General features: G+C 44.7%; 2 protein-coding genes across 3 annotated transcripts; both read left to right on the top strand.

The window, feature by feature from the left end:
* The first annotated feature begins 8,203 nt into the window (after positions 1–8,203).
* Positions 8,204–13,694, top strand: ift57 (intraflagellar transport 57 homolog (Chlamydomonas)). The gene is made up of 11 exons (XM_079173963.1): positions 8,204–8,718; positions 9,055–9,229; positions 9,661–9,779; positions 10,828–10,918; positions 11,040–11,108; positions 11,199–11,321; positions 11,506–11,577; positions 12,483–12,614; positions 12,699–12,761; positions 13,130–13,196; positions 13,277–13,694. Exons 1-11 carry the CDS (start codon positions 8,567–8,569, stop codon positions 13,456–13,458), a joined length of 1,245 nt encoding a protein of 414 aa, XP_079030089.1. The 5' UTR covers positions 8,204–8,566; the 3' UTR covers positions 13,459–13,694.
* Positions 13,695–17,484: 3,790 nt separating this feature from the next.
* LOC306706765 (tripartite motif-containing protein 16-like) lies at positions 17,485–21,343 on the top strand. 2 transcript variants are annotated; one of them, XM_079173962.1, is made up of 2 exons: positions 17,485–17,619; positions 18,363–21,343. In XM_079173962.1, the coding sequence occupies exon 2, from the start codon at positions 18,450–18,452 to the stop codon at positions 20,109–20,111; it is 1,662 nt and encodes a 553-aa protein (XP_079030088.1). In that variant the 5' UTR covers positions 17,485–17,619; positions 18,363–18,449; the 3' UTR covers positions 20,112–21,343. The 2 variants fall into 2 exon arrangements, with proteins under 2 accessions (XP_079030088.1, XP_079030087.1); XM_079173961.1 differs by having other exon boundaries at positions 17,485–17,611; positions 18,290–21,343.
* The last annotated feature ends 754 nt before the right edge of the window (positions 21,344–22,097 follow it).

Consider the following 22,097-nt stretch of genomic DNA (forward strand, 5'->3'; position numbering starts at 1 on the left):
AATGATCATGTGGATTTCATACATAACAAACTTTAACGAGCAAAAATAAGACCAAATAACATTAATTATCAGGATTAGAGAAACAAATAAAAAGAAAATTCACGCTTAAATTCAATGTTATTGAAAAGGTTTTTAATCATACATCTTTAAGTTAAATACAGGACAGTACAGTGGGACTCATGAGTATTATTGTTTATATAACTAGTTATTCTGATCCTCTCCATCAGGTCTGACCCTTTGGTCCTCTGCTTATCTTTCCACTAACATCTCGTGTCTCACAGAGACTCAGACCGTCTCCCCTCTCTGTCGCTATCTTCCACTCATCTCATTCATTCGGCTCAAATTAAACCTCTAAACTTGGATGTTGTCTCGAGCAAAACACGATCGCTCAACTGAGTCAGCAGACTTCTGCAGATTGCGTTCGTCCGCCAGCGGTTTCGGCGTCTAAATGAAATGCCAATCATTCCGCTTCGCTCGGGGAGGGAATTTACAGTTCGTCTCGTCTTCCGTGTGGCCGGACAGTTTGTCAAGTGAGAATTTATTGGCCCTAAAACAAACACCGGGGCCCCTTATTTCCTCAAAGAGTCCAATCAAACGGACCAGCTGCAACATCGACCCTGTGAAGATGAGGGAAGACAGAAGACGCTCCGAGGTCTGACTGGATATCAAGAGAGAGAATCAATCACATGATCTGCAATCTGAGAACGAAAAGAGACGCGTCTGCTGTTACAGAGCTTTATTCTGAAAGGAAAACGACATGATTTAATCAACAACATGAACACAGGAAGTACTCTGTCTGATTAGCTGATTGGTGAGATGTATATGTGTTTACATCAAACATATCTCTGTCCAGCCATGTTGGTAATCAGACTGTTGAACGACCAAAGTTTCTGCCAGAAATCCATCCGATCGTCGGACTGAATTCTACTGAATGTAAAGTGAAACTAGAGCTTTATCGGCCGATATTAGCTTATTGTTGGCATCAGCATCGGTGTATAAAACGGCCAATAAGTTACAAGGAATTGCAGTTTATAGACAGGAGGGGAGGTCGAACCGGTCAAACAAACAAACAGGAATTTCACCCAGCAGACCGACGTCCAAGTCCTGTGTTTTGTTACCTAACATACGTACTTAACTAACGCACGTTACGTAACAAACTGACTTAATTTAGGTCACAAATATACTTATTTTAAGCCAAACGAAGGTCTTTTCCTAAACCCAACCAAGTAGTTAACGTTGCATACGTAAACCTATGTTAGAAGTTCATTTTGAAAAGACACTAAATGCATGTAACAAGCGGAAACGTCGAGCCAAGCGACAGTTTAGTGGTTAGAATACATCAGTGTCCAGATATAAACGTGTATTTACAGGAGATTACAACTATAAGTCACTAGACGATCAACTCTGACATCTGAGTTCATGAACAGAATGTCAGACACCATGAAGACACTCAGAGGTTTCACTTTAGTCACTTTTAAAATACAGTCCACTGGTCGCCAACACGGTTAACAGCTCGTAGCCGTAGACGCCGCCGGTGTTCCAGTTTAACCAGTGACCGTGTTAACTGGTGACTCTCAGCATCCGCTGTTGAAAACACCGACAGAACATGAAGGCGTCCTCGATTTAAATATCTGTTTATTATTTACCAACTGTTTAGGTACCAGTCACCAGTTAACATCATCCGACATGGACCGTGAAGTGTAGCACAGAGTTCTGAATCACCTGGTCTGTGTTCAAGGTGATGATGTTTCTGTAAACGAGCTGCAGACTCTGATTGGCTCTCTGCAGGTCGTCAGCTGCTCCGCCTTAATTCCTGCTTTTTTATAACCTTTGAGAAACTTGGAAAGACGACACCGCCTCCGTAAATATTGGTCACAGCCACCTGTGCTTCGCCGTTAACGGCTTGCACCCGTGAAAAGCCTTTAGAAAAAGACGTGAATGAATGTCCCCTCCTTGTTCGGGCAGATCTGTGATTCTGAGCCGTAACGGCGTCGCTCTGCAGCGTTTCTCCTCCCGCGTGGCAGCGCTGGCAGCCAGAAAAACCATAATTTAGATTTATTTCACAGAGAGAGAGGCGTGAGAAGAGATGGAGACGCCGCTCCGGAGTGATTGCATTCAGCGCCGTCTGTTTTGTTATGCATTAGCTGAGCACAATTGAGCTCTTCAAGCAATCTGTGGAGAAGAGAAACGGCCTCCGGTGGTTCCAGTGCAGAGGAAGGAGGAGACGCCGTCTGCCGATCCACGGCTCCATCAGGACGTTTTTCATCCGAACACTTCTTCTTCTTCTTCTTCTGTGACAGAAACACTTGAATAACCTGCGGATGTTTTCAGATTGACTTGTCAAATCTCTTCTTCCAGCAGCGTAACGTGTGTGAACTCTCACAGCTTTACATTTACATTCTGTGGGTGTTTGTTGCAGTTGGATTCCGACTTCTTTTGAATTTCTACTTGATTTTGTGACCTGAATAGTTTCAGGTTGCAAATCCAGGAAATGTCTTTCTAGAATGATCTGTGTGAAAGCCCCGACGGTGGCTCGTACGGAGGTGGAGGACTGTGTCTTCTTTGTCCGCTGTGACAGATACAAGACCACAGAAGAAGAGCGAATAAACACTGACAAAAGAAGTCGAAGTACAGAAGACAGAGAGAGATTGAAAAACTGTGTTTGTGCTGCGTCAGCATTGGAAGAGTAGACCGCATTTATTTATTCTACTAAGTTGCAACCGCAACAAAATGCAGAAACATCATGCCATCTGACATTTACATAATCCTTTGTTTAAGGCCAAAGAGTCCTGGAAAAAGCTCCCGATGGACAGTTTTTAAAACCGACGCAGCTCAGCAAGAGATATCGTCTTTTTTATTCCATGCATGCATTACCCACAATGCAGCAGAGATGAGCAGCGGGCCACAGCTTCTTTCCAACTCCACACCTCCACATTATATATTCAGTTTTTTAAACTTGTAGTCGGGCAACTGTGGCTAAGTGGAGAGCAGGGCCGTCCTTCAATCAGAGTATCGGCGGTTCGATCCCCGGCAGTTTACCCTCTTTGTGGATAAATGCCACAGTTAGAGGGGAGCTCTGCTTATTATACCAGGGGCACTGCATTGCTTTTTTTTAAATCATCTTTAACAACCCGGTCGCAAGAAATAATGTTGGTGTTGTAGCTACGTTTCTGCAAACCACGAGAAACGCTGAATGACGACGTTTGTGAATAACAAAGCTGCAAGTTGAGAAAACGAAACGTAACTAGCGTAAATAAATAACACTCAGCCGACTTTTCTTACGTCGCGTCCCGTAACAACATTTTACGTAACCGGTTTAAATTTAACGTTCACTTTTTGGCGTCACACGGGACACAAACAGCGGTCTCCCTGGTGAAGGTCCTGTGTTTGTTTGTACCGCGTTACTTTTAATAACGCTCGCTCAGCATAGTCACTCGCTCTGAACGCCTGCCCGCTGCTGGATGAGTCTTTTCTGTTTTTGCATATATATTGTATATATATATATATATCTTAACATACCGCGCTCTTTCACGTCCTTTGTGGATTTGTCCCACTCTGATTGGAGGGCTTTAAACGTTTCCGGTCTTCTGTCCGTCCCACGCACTCGCCTTACGATGCTGCGGATGCTCTGCTGCACCGCTACGCTGTGCAGGTTCTGTGAACGCATTCAGAAATCAGCTCAAAACTCTCCTCTTTAGACCGGCGTCTATGTCCCAGAGCTGCTTTTAAACCATGTTTTAACTTTGTATTGTCTGTGTAAATTATTGGCCCTGTGGTCACATTGTGTTTTTCATGTTTGTAGTTCTGCCCGAAGCACTTTGTGACTTATGTCTGTAAAAAGCTCTTTATAAATACATTTGACTTACTTACTTACTTTAATGACTTTGTTTCAGCTTCTCCAACAGGAGGAAGAAATATGTGAACAGACGAAGCATTCGAAGCTCAGAGCGACTGGAGGCAGCAGATTCATTTAGTCTTCATCCTCCGAATTTAGGAAATTCTGAAGCATTTATCTGAGATTCATTCATTGTTGTCTTGTCAGTGTCACAGTGACGGGATTCTTTGATTTCGTGGTCACCTGAACTGTTGCTGATAAATAAACAGGTGAACTGTGAGCTAGCTGCTCAAAGTTTAAACAGGAAGTTCTGTAAACTGTGATGGATGATTAAGACGGACTATATGAAGTGAAGCAGGCATTGGCAATGACATTCTAATACATACACATGAAATACTACAGACATTGAACTAGAGGAATCAATATCATACACAATATTGTATATTTCTGTCGTAGACAAAACTACAAAGTCCCCATAAACTGCTTTTATCCTTTACGTACACAAACTGAAACAGTTCTGCTTTAGCACTCGGACACATCATCTTCAAACTGCATGACTGTAGGAATCTTGTCATTGCAGAGTGTGTGTGTGTGTGTGTGTGTGTGTGTGTGCGTGTGAATGGAGCGCTCAGTGTGTGGGATCTATAATCGCTTCTCCTGTCACTCTGTTTTTTTCAGGGACCACAATGACTCATCAAGCTGTGAAGAAGACCGTGTTTTCATTCCAAAATGACAAATCCAGCGTTTTAAAGAGCCGACAGCTTCTGTTAGGGAAATGAGCGCTGACACGACGGCAGAGGAAGTAGAATACTGATGAAGCTCACGTGTGCTCACAGAACAGCAGCAGTTAACAGCTTCAAATCCTGCTTCTTTAAGGAGGGGGGGGGTAATCTTTCACTTCCAGTGGAGAAAACATGACGAGGTGCTCCTTAGGATGCCCGTCCAGTGGAGAAAACATGATGAGGTGCACTTTAAGATGCCCGTCCAGTGGAGAAAACATGATGAGGTGCACTTTAAGATGCCCATCCAGTGGAGAAAACATGATGAGCTGCACTTTAAGATGCCCGTCCAGTGGAGAAAACATGATGAGGTGCACTTTAAGATGCCCGTCCAGTGGAGAAAACATGATGAGATGCACTTTAAGATGCCCGTCCAGTGGAGAAAACATGATGAGCTGCACTTTAAGATGCCCGTCCAGTGGAGAAAACATGATGAGGTGCACTTTAAGATGCCCGTCCAGTGGAGAAAACATGATGAGATGCACTTTAAGATGCCCGTCCAGTGGAGAAAACATGATGAGATGCACTTTAAGATGCCCGTCCAGTGGAGAAAACATGATGAGATGCACTTTAAGATGCCCGTCCAGTGGAGAAAACATGACGAGGTGCTCTCAGAGAAAGGTTGCTTTCTGTTGGACCTGTCCACCTCCCCTTCCCTCGAACCCTGTGTGCGCTTTTACAGTTTTTAAATGTCCTCGTTCATAATAACGTGAATAACACACTAAATCATTTCCTGGGATATCCATGAATCAGGTATATGCTGGATGAGACCGGCCTGGTTAGCTAGAGAACTCCTCCTCATTACCGTGAAAAACATTTTAACCTTTACGCTGCAGAACCGTGAAAACACGTCACCGACCGACCCTTTTAGAGAATACCCAGTGAAATAATGACTCAGATTGCAGTTATTTTTTAGCAAAGAGGCATAAATAGCCTTCCTGAATGAGGCTCCCGGGCTGACGAGCTTCCTCCTGGCCCTCAGGCGAAGGCCTCCCGGCAGCCGGCACTCATTACCGCCTTCGCTCAGGTGAAGCCGTGGATCCACCTCTGCCTCTCCTCCCAATTACCTCTCCATCCGACGCTGGCAAGCCGAGGGAGGAAGAGGAGGCCAGGCCACATGGCTTGACACGCTGTCTGCCTGTAATCACACCAGGAACCGGGTTTTACTTTCTCCGCAGGTTGCGTGAAGGCTTTGCTCGGGTCTGGGGTTTCATGTAGGCGTCTGGGGGAGATCCATTAACAGCTGCTGCAGCACAAGTGTTCATATTAATAATGAATCAGACGGCTCGCTGGGATGTGAAAGGCAGGTGTGAGCCAATATGTAAATGCTCTTTGTGTTGGGGCTAAATTCTCTTGGTGACGTTAAACAACATGGAAATCTTCCAACATTCATTCATCTTTATTTTTGTATCCATGTTTTGTTCATTTATATTATTATTTTTCTGGAACGGCTTCCTGACGAACCATCTGCCCAGTAGACCCACGACTGTGTCTCCAGCTGACTCGTCCACGTCTCACTGTCGGAGGATAAGCCTCCAGCAACATCTCAGCGTTAAGTCCACCAAACAACATGTGATGCAGGGAAAGGATTTCACTTGTGTTTGGAAACACATGTTCACGCTGCGGCCGGTAGCTGCCTTGTATTTCGCTTCATTTCTGTCTTTATGTGTTTATTATTTCCCTGTTCATCACTAATAACATCTGACAGAACACAATGAAGTGTGAGGATTAAGAGCAGCCGACCAACCAGACAGACCTGCCGGACCAAACGCCACCAAACCGCCGCAGAGAGGAGAGGGAGGAGAGCCCAGATGGATGCTAAGCTAACCCAGCTAAGGACCCAAGGCTACTCCACTACCCAGCATGCTCCTGGCTGTCTGGTGCCCGGTCGCAGGAAAAATAAGAAGGATGAAAAGCAGCGGGAGGTCGGTGACTGTTGAGCCCACATCTCCTCAGAGACCTGGATCCATGGTGGTCCAGGATCAAGCAGGACTCTGGTGGACCAGAGGAGGAGGACTCTGTGTTCGCTTCATGATGTTTGGTGCTCAAACACTGTCACAGATGATGGACAATGTTTCCCTCATGTTGAGTTTTTAATTAACATTCATTATGATGCTAATTTTTAAAATACACTACAGGTCATGTACACTTGTTGTGTTAGATATGAGCTACAACTGGCTTTCATTGTGCGTTGTGTGTTGCATAATGACATTAAATTATCCTTGAATCCTTGAATGTTGAAAAGTCATGACAGAAATGACATTAAAATGAAGTTTATAACAGAATAAAGACATCCTTTCACCTCTTTTCTCTTGCGAACCACGCAGACTGTGTGTGTGCTAAGCTAGGCCTCACAGCGTCTGAAACGTGTGACTCCGAGGAAGACAGTAAACAAACATATGTCTGAATATTTCTTTATACATATGTCTGCATCACACCCACTCCTCCGTGTTCCAGCTGAGAGCCGGCGGTGAGTCGAGGCTGTCGGGGACGGACGCGTCTCGCTGAGCGTCATCAGCGAGGAGCTGTCAATCAAACGCAGCCACCGGGGAGCTCCACCTGTGTGTGTTCACAGACGGGCAGGGAGCAGCATGCAGATGAAACAAACACCCCCCTCTCTCCACTGCAACCACAGGAGTGTGTGTGTGTGTGTGTGTGTGGGGGGGGATATATTATTATACACTGTGTATGACTGTGTGTGTCATGCTTCACTAGATAAGTAACGTATGTGGAGGAGAGGATGTGTGAGCATCTATCAGTCAAAAGAAGGGTGAATTTATCTTGATCAGCTCTCACTTCTCTGTAACACAACGCAAACATGTAGCATTCTTTTCCTTTAAAACAACATAAATAACATCTAAATGTGTCAAAGTAAAAGCGCAGCGTTGTGTCACTGTTTTATTCTTTGGTTTTGATTTATTTGGTTATTTTAACAAGCGCAATAAAATATGAGCAGGATTTAAAAGATGTAAAATGGTTGAATGGAAGATAATTATTACCTCAACATTATATATTTATATATGTAGTGGTGTAATTCAATCTAACAATGTGAGTTGTTTCTTTATAGCTGTTTGATATATAAAGTGGGGTAAAGGTTTTCCACTTAAATGTTCAAGTCTACAGTAGCATTAAATGTATAAGTCACTACACACAAATATACTGTTATACTATTGTACTTTTTGTGGAGTGTGTTTTTTATTCATGGCCTCTTAAAAATTGATATTTAGGTTGATTATTAAACATCTTCTGTAGATGGGGAAAGCTTACGTATCGAAATAATTACACGTTTTGATCGCCTGCTCTTTGAAAAATGTAATATCGATCGGTTAATGAGCTATTAATTTGAAAAGCGTTGACAACTACCGGAAAGCTTTTATTCTGAAGACCCCCAAACCGGAAATCCATTGACGCTAATATATTGACAATATAGCAGTGCTAACAGCTAGTTTAGCTAGTCCCGTTAGGTGACTTAACCGCTGCAATTTCCACAGTCTTGTCGCACTGTAAGTTTGTAGCGTGTAAATATCATTTAAACTGATTAAAAAGTCTTTTTAATCCACGAGGAGTCCTGAATATACCTGAATATAAGTTTTAAAAACATAATTTCGCTGGCAGTTAGCTAGCGTTAGCTACGTAACCAGCTAGCGTTAGCTCTCGGTTGCTTGACAACGGAGAGGAAGCCAAACAAACAACCCAGCTAGCAAGCTACCAAATGCTAACGTGAGGTTGACCGGAAGTTAGTCCAAATAATAGATTTTTGGTTGTTGTATCATTTAAACGTTTAAACGGTAGCTGGTGTTACGGTGTATCACGCGAGCCGGTTAACTGGTGACTTTCAGCCAACGGCTGTAGTAACCATGACAACAACGGACGCGTTCGGCTGAACGTCGCCAGTTAGCCGTAAACACCGGTGTTCTAATAAAGAAGAAGAAGAAGAAGAATACGGATAATAATGGCGGACGACGGTCGAAGAGGAGAAGAAGACGCGGGTCCTGGAGCTGCTCACCACGTGTTTGTCGTGATGGAGGTTTTACTGGAGAAGTTAAAGGTGCTGAACTACGAAGAGGAGGTTCTGATGAAGCACAACATGAAGAATCTCTCCAGGTGAGAAACATGACGTCACAGTGACACAGCTGTTACAGCTCAGAGGTGTTTGATTCATGTGTGTTTAGGAACATCCATCAGACACAATGTCAGAACACGTAAACGGTTAACAGTAAGGATCACAGTATGAGTACAATATCACATCCTCAGGTATAAATGTAGAGGAAAACTTCCACTATCATGTACTTCTACCTTAAACTGGTGCAATACGTTGACCAGCAGTAACGTAATGATTATAATGAGAACCGTTATATGTGTAGTTCTAAAACCATCTTACATCACAGGAAGACAATATAAATGACCTGCCTAATGATCTCCCCTCTTATCCCCCGTCAGACATTACTTTGTCTCGAGTCCGTATCTGGCGTCCAACCCGGGCGAGCAGTTCTTCATGTTCACCGTCATCGCTGCCTGGCTCATCAACGAGGCGGGGCGGCCGTTCACCGAGCCGCAGGAGTACGACGAACCCAACGCCACCGTCTCCAACATCCTCGCTGAGCTCAGGGCCTTCGTGAGTAACGCTGAAACCTCCGATCGATCTCTGTAGAGTCGAGTCAAATGAAGTGTTTCTGATGTTTTCAGGAACAAAACTCAAACATCACACAATAAAAGACGTCACACAGTCACACAGACGCTCCTTCTGACAGCTTTCACTTTGGGTTTTCATTTTCCACTTATTGAGGATCGGCTTCTTGCAACTCTGAATAAAAAAAAGGTGTTAAAAAGGTCAAAAGACTTCCTTTTATCCTTGATGAAGCTGTCAGAACGCTCTGTGACGACAGAGAATAAATCAGTTGAATGAAATATGTAACGCTGAATAAAGTTATTTCTGATCCCGACCTCTAACTCGGTCGACTCAGACGGATTCGTCAGCTGCTGTTGAACAGTCAGAAGACTCATTTACAGTCAGAAGACTCATTTGTCTTGTCATGTGTCCGTCAGGGGGTGAAGGTGGACTTCCCGCCCTCCAAACTGAAGTCGGGTTCGGGAGAACACGTCTGCTTGGTGCTGGACCGACTGGCCGAGGAGGCTCTGAGGAGGAAGGGCTTCTCCTTCAGAAGGTACTCTAAACATTTCTCCTTTTCTTCTTCTGCTTTAAGGTGCGTTCACACCAGACGCAGCCGTTTACTCGCAGGGCGCCATCTGTGGTTATTTGTGCTAGACTCGCCGGAGAAGGGGCGTGGCTTATCAGCCTGAAAGCCGTTTATTTCCGCCATCAACCATGGAAGACATAAGCTCTAGTGCTGCTTAGTGCTCGTTGTGGAAGTCCCAGATATCCAGAGAAACTAAACGCCTTCTTGCTGAGTTCATAACATCATCTGGAGGTTTATTCACTGTGTCTAGCTGGTTCACTGCAGTGTGAACACAAAATAAACTGATTCTGCTGAGATTCAACTGCAATAAACGGATACAGAAATAACTACGTAATGATGAAGATTTGTAAAAAGCTTGAATTCATGTTTAGTTAGTTCTCTCCGCAAGACGACAAGTAAATCACTTTTAAAATACTTGTTTTTCTCAATGGAGCTCGGATCGATCGGTGCTATGCTAAGCTAACATTGTAGCAGCTCCATCAACACTCAACATAACGTCATCTCTGCGTAAATACGTCAGCGTGGTCATTGTTCGTACCGTACGGTTTACACATTTATACACATAGTTTGGTCTCTACTAACATGAGGTAGAGATCTGAACACAGACGGATACAGTGTTTGTTTCCTGATTCAACGACATCAGTGATGACAGGAGGAGCATCTCAACACTGATTGGCTGTCGCGACACAGCGTCACGTGACGTTTTTTGCCCAAGTCGAAAAATAATAACTAGTTACTTTTGATCCCCTGCTGGGTTCCTCCTCAAAGTTCAGATTTTGGAGGTTTTTCAGGTCACATTCTGATATTTAGCTTAAAGGAGGATGAGTCTTAAAGGCGCCCTGTGGAGTTTAGTGCTACTCACTAAAACACAGTGATTTAAAATAAAAGGATAAAGAAGCGTTTTAAATCAGGGTTATTTACGCTCGTGTTTACTGGCTAACATCTTCTTTCTCTCCGTCTTTGCTGGAACATCGCTGTATATCTTTTGACCTCTCGTCCCTCTTCTTCCCTCCAGACCAAACTACCCCACAGAAACCACAGAAGAAGAGTCTGTGATGGAGGACGACGCAGAGCTCACGCTCAGCAAAGTGGAGGAGGAGATGATCGTAGGTGTCCCGGCTTTATTTAACCAAATCCACTTCTTATTCAGCTGCTAACCAACACATACGTGTGTTTACTGGTGTTGATGGATTCAGCTGAGTGAAGGTCTTTGTGTGTTTGTCTCAGGAGGAGCCTGACGACGACGAGGAGAACGTGATGGACCTGGAGGCTCTGAAGCTACGAACCACTCACACTGTGAGTCCACCTGGGAACACGATGCGTTCAAAGACTCTCAAATAACATTCTGCAACGCTTTGTGATGAATCGGGTTGTTTCTCTCGACAGGAAGCGGAGCCGTCCTCCAAACCCGACGAGATTCTGGAGTCCACGGTTGACGCGTCAGAGTGGAACCTGGAGGTGGAGCGAGTCCTTCCTCAACTCAAAGTCACCATCAGGACCGACAACAAGGTGCACCTCTGGACCTGGTGCAGGATCAGCTTTCAAATGTCTTTCTAAACGTGCAGTCTGAAGGATTTAAAGGACAACCTCTGAGGACAAACTGAGACCGTCGCTGTGGTTTTCCCAGCATGCTCTCTTGTTGTGTTGCTGCTGCTTTGACTTGCTTCTAACCGGTCTGCGTGTCGGTCTGCAGGACTGGAGGATCCACGTGGACCAGATGCATCAACACAGAGACGGGATCAAGTCCTCGCTCAAAGAGGCCAAGGTGCGTTCACTGACCCGGTTGAATGAGTGTTTAACCCATGTGTGTCTGGCTCCACCTGCTGTTTCTGAGTGTAACTACACAATATGTGACACTGCATTCACTCAGATTAGAGTTTCTCTGCAGCTCAGTTGTTTTTGTATCTGCATCGTGTTTCACTGTGGATCACCTGAAGAACGATTCACTTCTTCAGTGTCTTCCAGGAAAGAATCCCTCAGAACCCGCTTGTTTTTTAACACTTTAGTCTTCTGCAATACAGCAGAAATGAACAAGTTCTCGTACAGCAGGATTCTCCTCAAAGACCCTGAAAACATCCTTTTATAACGTCCTCTCGTGTGTCTCCTCTCGTGTCTCCTCGTGTGTCTCCTCTCGTGTCTCCTCTCGTGTCTCCTCTTGTCTCTCCTCTCGTGTGTCCTCTCGTGTCTCCTCTCGTGTGTCTCCTCTCGTGTGTCCTCTCGTGTGTCCTCTCGTGTCTCCTCTCGTGTGTCTCCTCTCGTGTCTCCTCTCGTGTGTCTCCTCTCGTGTGTCTCCTCTCGTGTGTCCTCTCGTGTCTCCTCTCGTGTCTCCTCTCGTGTGTCCTCTCGTGTCTCCTCTCGTGTCCTCTCGTGTCTCCTCTCGTGTCCTCTCGTGTCTCCTCTCGTGTCTCCTCTCGTGTCTCCTCTCGTGTGTCTCCTCTCGTGTGTCTCGTCTCCTCTCGTGTCTCCTCTCGTGTGTCCTCTCGTGTCTCCTCTCGTGTCCTCTCGTGTCTCCTCTCGTGTCTCCTCTCGTGTGTCCTCTCGTGTCTCCTCTCGTGTCTCCTCTCGTGTCTCCTCTCGTGTGTCTCCTCTCGTGTGTCTCGTCTCCTCTCGTGTCTCCTCTCGTATGTCTCCTCTCGTGTCTCCTTTCGTGTCCTCTCGTGTCTCTTGCAGAGCTACCTGGACAAGCTGCAGGAGGACATCGGTAAGACTCTGGAGAAGGTGAGCAGCAGAGAGAAATACATCAACAACCAGCTGGAGCATCTGATCCAGGAGTACCGCAGCGCTCAGGCCAAACTCAGCGAGGTAAACAACAACAACAACAACAACAACTGAACGCTGTCTGGTCCTGATTTCATGCTGCGTACAAAATCCTGTGTTGTCCACCAGGCGAAGGAGCGCTACCAGCAGGCCAGTGGAGGAGTGACCGAGAGGACCAGAGTCCTGGCAGAGGTCAGTGAACGCATCACGTCAGTCGAGTCAGAGACGTCTTTAGAGTTTCAGCAGAAAACACTCTTTATTTTACACCTTTACACTCCCTAAAGTACTGCTGAAAGTACAAGTACCTCGTACTGAAGTACTGAAGTAATGCATACGAGATGACACACGCACGTTATTATTATTGGGTTGTGCTGTTGATATGAATATAGTTCAGAGTAGCAAAAATAAAAGCTTAAAGAGGGAAATAATGTTTGTTTGTAACAATGACAGATGACTAAACATGATGAACAGAAATCATGAGGATTTAAACTGTTATTAATGGTGAGAGTGAATGTTTAACCTGCAGACAGTTTGAGAGCTTTTCAGTGTTTCTGTTTCAGATCAGTGAGGAGCTGGAGAAGGTGAAGCAGGAGATGGAGGAGAAGGGCAGCAGCATGTCTGATGGAGGTGATGACTGAGTCATGTGTGTCTTGAGTTCAGCTTGTCCGTGTTTGGTGCTGACCGTCTCGTCTGTGTTCGTCCTTCAGCTCCGGTGGTGAAGATCAAGCAGAGTTTGAATAAGTTGAAGCAGGAGATCCTTCAGATGGACGTGAGGATCGGCGTCGTGGAGCACACGCTGCTGCAGGCCAAGCTCAAAGAGAAGTCCAACATGACGCGGGACATGCACGCCACCAACATCCCCGAGCCCGCCGCCGGGCCCTTCTCTTAGCTCCACACTGGGCCCTTCTCTTAGCTCCACCTCCACACTGGGCCCTTCTCTTAGCTCCACACCGGGCCCTTCTCTTAGCTCCACCTCCACACCGGGCCCTTCTCTTAGCTCCACACCGGGCCCTTCTCTTAGCTCCACACCGGGCCCTTCTCTTAGCTCCACCTCCACACCGGGCCCTTCTCTTAGCTCCACACCGGGCCCTTCTCTTAGCTCCACACCGGGCCCTTCTCTTAGCTCCACACCGGGCCCTTCTCTTAGCTCCACACCGGGCCCTTCTCTTAGCTCCACACCGGGCCCTTCTCTTAGCTCCACACCGGGCCCTTCTCTTAGCTCCACACCGGGCCCTTCTCTTAGCTCCACACTGGGCCCTTCTCTTAGCTCCACCTCCACACTGGGCCCTTCTCTTAGCTCCACACTGGGCCCTTCTCTTAGCTCCACCTCCACACTGGGCCCTTCTCTTAGCTCCACACTGGGCCCTTCTCTTAGCTCCACCTCCACACTGGGCCCTTCTCTTAGCTCCACACTGGGCCCTTCTCTTAGCTCCACCTCCACACTGGGCCCTTCTCTTAGCTCCACACTGGGCCCTTCTCTTAGCTCCACACCGAGCCCTTCTCTTAGCTCCACCTCCACACTGGGCCCTTCTCTTAGCTCCACACTGGGCCCTTCTCTTAGCTCCACCTCCACACTGGGCCCTTCTCTTAGCTCCACACTGGGCCCTTCTCTTAGCTCCACACCGGGCCCTTCTCTTAGCTCCACACTGGGCCCTTCTCTTAGCTCCACGCTGGGCCCTTCTCTTAGCTCCACCTCCTCACTGGGCCCTTCTCTTGGCTCCACCTCCACACTGGGCCCTTCTCTTAGCTCCACCTCCACACTGGGCCCTTCTCTTAGCTCCACACTGGGCCCTTCTCTTAGCTCCACCTCCTCACTGGGCCCCGTCTTAAGTTTACCACATTTAAATCTCCCCTGAACTCAAAGTGTTGAGTCTCATGACGTTGGATCCTAAAAACTTTTTGGAATTTCATAAGAAAACAGAGAAAATGTACTTTTTTATATTTCACAAACATGTCTGCATTTGCAGCAGCATGAAGTCATGAACACGTTTGGATCTTTGTCCTGAACGTCACTTATTTATTCATGAGCTTCATTTTGTATTCATCATTGTATATGAAGATTTAAATAAATGTGTTCAGAAGCTGTTAAAGTCAGATTTGTTATTAAAGATGAACGTGTATTGATCCTCATGATGATGTTTCTTCTACAGAGATATTCAGTGTTTGTATGGTGTCGTCTCTCTTTAGTAGCTGTTTGTGTGTTTCTCTGAGGGTTAGTCAGCACTTCATGAGGAGAACGTTCTTTGTTGTTTGGACCTCGGTTCACTCAGAGTTCTGTTGCTCCAGTTTGTTTCCACAATCTCTTCCTTTTAGAGTCACAAACACTTTGACTTTAACTGTAACTCAGTGTTTGATGTTTCTCACAAAGTAAACACATCTACGTTAGTGTAAAACAGAGAAGAAGACTTTAGTCTGGATCATGGGGTGCATCCCAAGTCTCTTAATTGTCATTTCCTCGCTTGAACCGGAAGTTGTTCTGCGCCGCCATATTCACGGCCGTCCCAAAGCTCTCATTTCTGTTTTGAGGAGTGAGGAGGGAGGAGTGAGGAGGGAGGAGGGATCTCCGAGGAGCCATGAGCGAGGAACCACGAGAACAGACCTCCAGGAAGTCTTTTAAGGGCCGACACGCCCCCTCGTTGTTCATCAGTGATGTGATTGGACGCTGCAGCTGATCGCTGGAGTTCAACACCAGAGTGAAGACAGATCAGATTAAACTCTAGTTTATATTTGATATGTTTTCTGATTCACCGTCTGGTTTAAATAGATGTTCATTGTAGACTGAACAACAAAAGAACCACAAACAACTTTCTTCATTTATTAGAAAGATTTGTGTTTCCCTCAATAACTTTATTATGAAACAACTAAAGTCAGAGAGATCTTTACATCATTGATCATCATTTCATTCAGTCACGTGAGGCTGATCATTCAGAGTGTTTGAGTTATATAATTTAAGTTTAACCTGAAACATGGAGCCTAATACATTAATGTCAGTATTCAAGAGAAACAATAATCATATTCTCAGTTATTTAATGATGACGTCACAATCTGAACTTCAAAACGTACAGACGCAAATAACTCATAAATAAGACGATCGCATTCCGTCAGTAGAAATCGATCCTGTGCATTAAAAACAAAACACAGTATAAATACCACAGAACACAGTATAAATACCACAGAACACAGTATAAATACCACAAAACACAGTATAAATACCACAGAACACAGTTTGTTAACAGACTACAGAGAGACAACACCTCGAGTCTGGCACTGATGATCACTGTGTCTTTATTAGTTATTAGTATTATTAGTTACTATTATTAGGACAGTGATCATGTGAACAGACACAAACTTCTCTAAAGTCTCTCCAGCTGTTAAAACCGACTGACAGCTGATCCAGCTGTGATCAGCTGATCCTCGTCATCAGAAACAGACGTCACGTGATGCAACTGAGGAAAGGACGTCTCATGTCTCTTAAAACATATTTCCTCGTTTCCTCTCTCCTTGCATGGTTTCTTCCATGCATCCCTGGTGGGAGGGACTAAGACACAAGGAAAGGACACAAGTGAGGGAAACGGGGATGCAATTAAGAGACTTGGGATGTACCCCGAGTTCCTCTCCAGTTCCTTATGTTTCACTGTGGTTACCTGTTACATGTCCGTCTGCTTCCTGTTACATGTCTGTCTGCTTCCTGTTACCTGTCTGTCTGCTTCCTGTTACATGTCCGTCTGCTTCCTGTTACCTGTCTGCCTGTTATATGTCTGTCTGCTTCCTGTTACATGTCCGTCTGCTTCCTGTTACATGTCTGCCTGCTTCCTGTTACCTGTCTGCCTGTTACCTGTTACATGTCCGTCTGCTTCCTGTTACATGTCTGTCTGCTTCCTGTTACCTGTCCGTCTGCTTCCTGTTACATGTCCGTCTGCTTCCTGTTACCTGTCTGCCTACTTCCTGTTACCTGTTTGCCTGTTATATGTCCGTCTGCTTCCTGTTACATGTCCGTCTGCTTCCTGTTACATGTCCGTCTGCTTCCTGTTACAGGTCCGTCTGCTTCCTGTTACATGTCTGTCTGCTTCCTGTTACATGTCTGTCTGCTTCCTGTTACCTGTCTGTCTGCTTCCTGTTACCTGTCTGTCTGCTTCCTGTTACATGTCTGTCTGCTTCCTGTTACATGTCTGTCTGCTTCCTGTTACCTGTCTGTCTGCTTCCTGTTACCTGTCTGTCTGCTTCCTGTTACATGTCTGTCTGCTTCCTGTTACATGTCTGTCTGCTTCCTGTTACCTGTCTGTCTGCTTCCTGTTACATGTCCGTCTGCTTCCTGTTACATGTCCGTCTGCTTCCTGTTACATGTCCGTCTGCTTCCTGTTACCGGTCTGCTGGACCAACAGCCGTTGGAAGCTTCTTTCTTTTTAGTTGAAAAACACTGAATTCATCCTGCTGCATCTTTATCAACTCGTTTTCTGACATGTTTATGACAAACTGTACGATGACATTTTTTCGTACATACAATACTGCGTTATGACATTTGTCTGGCACTGTATACTACTATTACTACTAGACTTTTATGAATGTTTACGACATACTCAGACTATATTCGAGACTATACTATAAACAACTATACTATAGACACTGTGACATTTAATCAAATACAGTAAAAGTACCCGTGCCACTTTAAAAAAATACTCTGTTCCAGTAAAAATACTAATACCACACAGATAAAATACTCTGTTACAGTAAAAGTAATGTTGTAGATATTTCATCAGTTTGATGATTGACTTGTTGTTTGTGTAGTTCTTGTTGTTGACACTCGGGGCACTGAGCAGCAGGCTCTTCTTCATGTGGAGGGTGAAAGGAAGAAGGTGTGTCAGTTTCCCATGATGCAACAGGAAGAGACATGTTTTTTATCAGAACACGAGAGAGACTGAACGAGGAACGTTGTTCTCTTTGATCTCCACAGTAAAATCAACCTGAAGCACAGATCTCGACTGGACGTTGGACTTCTTGTCTGAGTTACAATCCACTGAAATGCTGCTTCACTGAACTTTAATGTGAGTTTGTTTTTAACAGTAAAAGTACTAATACTCTACAGTAGAAATACTCTGTTACAGTAAAATGTTCCTTCAGTAAACTGTAGTTAAAGTATTCAGACTGTGACTGTTGTACTATTATATATTCTATCATTAGAGTATTAGTCCTCATGCATTGATGTAAAAGCAGGATTTCACTGTGTAGTTGGTTGAGCTGGAGCTCATTTTGAACTATTAACTAATGATTCTTGTCATTATGGATTAATCTGCTCATTATTTTCTCCATGAATCGATTGATTGGTTTGTAAAGATGGTGACGTAACGCAGTATAACTCTGTAGTATTTCTACTAGTAAATAACTTGTTTGATGATTTTAGTTTAAATCCATCTGCAGCTTGAAATGCAGCTCAGGTTCAGAGTGGTGTTCTGTTTACATGTTTTATCATGAACGCTTCAAAGTAGATCATTAAATATGTGAGAAAATGAGCTGAGGAGCCAAGAAGTACTGAGGAAGTAGAAACGTCAGTGTTTCCAGACGAGGAGCAGCTTTTAACTGAGGCTCCATTTTAAAGGAGGAGACAAAGTGCTGCTCCTCTTCCTGGAGTGAAGCAACGCTTGGTAACCCCTCCCTCCTCCTCCTGCTCTCACACACAGCCAGCTCCACTCTGTTCATGTGTTTCCTTGTTCCCTCCCCTTCAGATCTACACTTTGAAGACGGCTTTAACCAACATGGTGGTGAAGTGCAGGAGCTGACAGGCTCCATTCACTGCAGAGACACATGTTGTTTAGATCAGAGCTCAAAGTAGAGTCGATTCTGAGGAAGTGAAACTCAGTCAGTCGTTGTCACTGAGAGGTGAAAATGGCGCAGAAAGGAGTTCAGCTGGACCAGGAAAGCTTCTCTTGTTGCATGTGTCTGGATGTACTGAAGGATCCGGTGACTATTCCCTGTGGACACAGCTACTGCATGAACTGTATTAAAACACACTGGGATGAAGAGGAGGAGAAGAAACTCCACAGCTGCCCTCAGTGTAAGCAGACCTTCACATCGAGGCCTGTCCTGGTGAAAAGCACCATGTTAGCAGATTTAGTGGAGCAACTGAAGAAGACTGGACTCCAAGCTGCTCCTGCTGATCACTGCTATGCTGGACCTGAAGATGTGTCCTGTGATGTCTGCACTGGGAGGAAACTGAAAGCCTTCAAGTCCTGTCTGGTGTGTCTGGCTTCTTACTGTGAGCAACACCTTCAACCTCATTATGATGCGGCTCCATTAAAGAAACACAAGCTGGTGGACCCCTCCAACAAGCTCCAGGAGAACATCTGCTCTCATCATGATGAGGTGATGAAGATGTTCTGTCGTACTGATCAGCAGTGTATCTGTTATCTCTGCTCTCTGGAGGAACATAAAGGCCACGACATAATCTCAGCTGCAGCAGAAATGACTGAGAGTCAGCGAGAGCTGGAGGTGAGTCGACTAAACATCCAGCAGAGAATCCAGGACAGAGAGAAAGACGTGAAGCTGCTTCAACAGGAGGAGGAGAAAATCAATCTCTCTGCTGATAAAGCAGTGAAGGACAATGAGAAGATCTTCACTGAGCTGATCCGTCTCATGGAGGAAAGAAGCTCTGATGTGAAGCAGCAGGTCAGATCCCAGCAGAGAACTGAAGTGAGTCGAGTCAAAGAGCTTCAGGAGAAGCTGGAGCAGGAGATCACTGAGCTGAAGAGGAACGACGCTGAGCTGAGGAAGCTCTCACAAACAGAGGATCACAACCAGTTTCTACACAACTACCCCTCACTGTCACCACTCAGTGAGTCTACAGACTCATCCATCATCAACATCCGTCCTCTGAGCTACTTTAAGGACGTGACAGAGGCTGTGTCAGCAGTCAGAGATGAACTACAGGACGTTCTGAGAGACAAATGGACAAACGTCTCACTGACTGAAGTGGATGTTTTACTGCCACAACCTGAGCCCAAGACCAGAGCTAGATTCTTAAAGTATTCACGTGAAATCACACTGGATCCAAACACAGTGAACAAACATCTGTCATTATCTGATGGGAACAGAAAAGCAACATTCATGAATGAACAGTCTTATTCTAGTCACCCAGACAGATTCACTAACAAGTGTCAGGTCCTGAGTAGAGAGAGTCTGACTGGACGTTGTTACTGGGAGGTGGAGTGGAGAGGAGGAGTTCATGTAGCAGTCACATACAAGAATATCAACAGAGCAGGAGAATCAGATGAATGTGGATTTGGATGGAATAACAAATCTTGGAGGTTATTTTGTGACAATAACAGATATATCTTTCATTACAACAAAGACGAAACTCCCGTCTCAGGTCCTTGGTCCTCCAGAGTAGGAGTGTACCTGGATCACAGAGCAGGTATTCTGTCCTTCTACAGCGTCTCTGAAGCCATGACTCTCCTCCACAGAGTCCAGACCACATTCACTCAGCCGCTCTATGCTGGACTTCGTCTTTTTGCAATGGAAGGCACAGCTGAGTTCTGTAAACTGAAGTAGACAGAAGTTCTTTAAGGGTTAAACTCTGTGTTTGAACTCTTGAACTCATTGTGTCTCCATGTTTGTTGATGACAGCTGATTGTTGTGGCGTTTCTTCACTGCACAGAGATCAGCTGTCAGTCAAACATTATGGGTGGTAACTTCTCTGAGCTCTAAATATCTGATGAATATTAGTCTTGATGTATTTGTATGTTGTTGTTTCTCTTCCACTGCATGGGTCTTCAGAGAGAAAGCAGCAGACCTCCTTTATCCTCCACACTTTGTTCTCTTTGTGGACATTTGTAAAGAAATCTATGGTCACATTGATTTGTTTGTCCAAACCAAATGTTGTTGTTCTTGTTGTTGTTGTGAGGTATTGTAGAAGTGTGATGATCCTGATCATAATCAATGAGGAGATCTTTCATTCTTCTCTTTTACATGCTGACATTCTGCTCAAACTCACTGATTGTGTGGATGAAGTGAATGTGAACATGAAATCATTCACATTGGCCGCTTCAAAGTCATCTCAGAGTAAGAGGCTTGTGTCTGGGCAGACATAGTGTGTGTATTACCTTGTTTTGTTTAAGTTACTGTATTGTTATAACGTGTTCTTGTGTATGCTCACAGACTGCCGAGGTCCGTTAGTGCTGTGAAGAAACTATTGTTGTGTTCCATACTGCTGCAATAGTGTTGTGTTGGATCAGTCACCGCGAGTGAAGTTGGTAAATGTGACTTCATCATTTAAAAGACCAGAACCACGGCTGGCCGGAACTAAGTTCGCCAGTCGGGTTTCTGTGTGATAAGTTAATAGTTTCCGTATTTTACGGCGGTGAGGATCTGCCTTGTCATGAGTGCCCCCCTGTTTATCTAACTATCTCAGACACTTGTGTTAAAACGCGGTCTCTATCGTAGTCTCGCGCCATTTTGGAGACTCGAATGGCGTGGTCACGCACGAGACTACCTCCTCCATTTTGATCATCCTATCTACCCCTGCCATATTGTTTGTAGTCCCACATGGCATGGCCACGTTTTAGATTACATTCCACCATTGTTAGGATAGTTTCTCGCTTCTCACACACACACACACACACACACACACACACACACACACACACACACACACACACACACACTCACCACAGATTGTTTGTTGATTTTAGATAGTAGGCTTGTGATTGTATAGAAGTAGTTGTTAGTTTTAGATATTATTTGACTTGATGATTATTATTGGAATTTAATAAACTCTGTTATATTTTAAAGAGCAGCTTTCTGTGGTTACTTTGTGCATGTGTATTGTGATAATAGCAGGATATGTGGTCTGTGCTCGAATTCAAACCTTCACTGTTCACTCTGAATGTGGAATAGTACTTTGACTGTTGACACTGTGAGTGAACACTAATTATGAGACTTAATTTATAGTTTGGTTTTTGGTCCCTGTTCTCAGGGTGGTGCCCTGTTATTATTAATAATTGTTAATAATCTTATTGACATTAATAATTCTATTGATGTAAATAACTTTGTTTTTCACATTTGATGAAAACCAAACACGCTCCTAATATATCCCAACAGAGTACAGTGATGATTACTGTGTATTTATTAGTATTAGTACAGTGATGATAACTGTGTTTTTATTAGTATTAGTACAGTGATGATAACTGTGTATTTATTCGTATTAGTACAGTGATCATCTGTTCACACACAAACTCTGTCAAAACTCTCTACAGCTGCTGAAGCCGACTGACAGCTGATCAGCTGTCAGTCAAACATTATGGGTGGTACTTTGACATCTTGTCATTAGTTGTTGTGTAAATGTTTGAGTTTCTTGAGGTGGAGCTCCTTCCTGAGTCTGTTTAGCCATGGAGGCTATCACTGCTCATGATGATGTTTGTTTACCTGAACTGACATTTCTCTGCGTGAAGATGTAAACTTCTCTGAGCTCTAAATGTCTGATGAATATTAGTCTTGATGTATTTGTATGTTGTTGTTTCTCTTCCACTGCATGGGTCC

This window comes from Pholis gunnellus, assembly GCF_910591455.1.
Source record: "Pholis gunnellus genome assembly, chromosome: 14".
NCBI classification, from domain to species: Eukaryota; Metazoa; Chordata; class Actinopteri; order Perciformes; family Pholidae; genus Pholis; species Pholis gunnellus.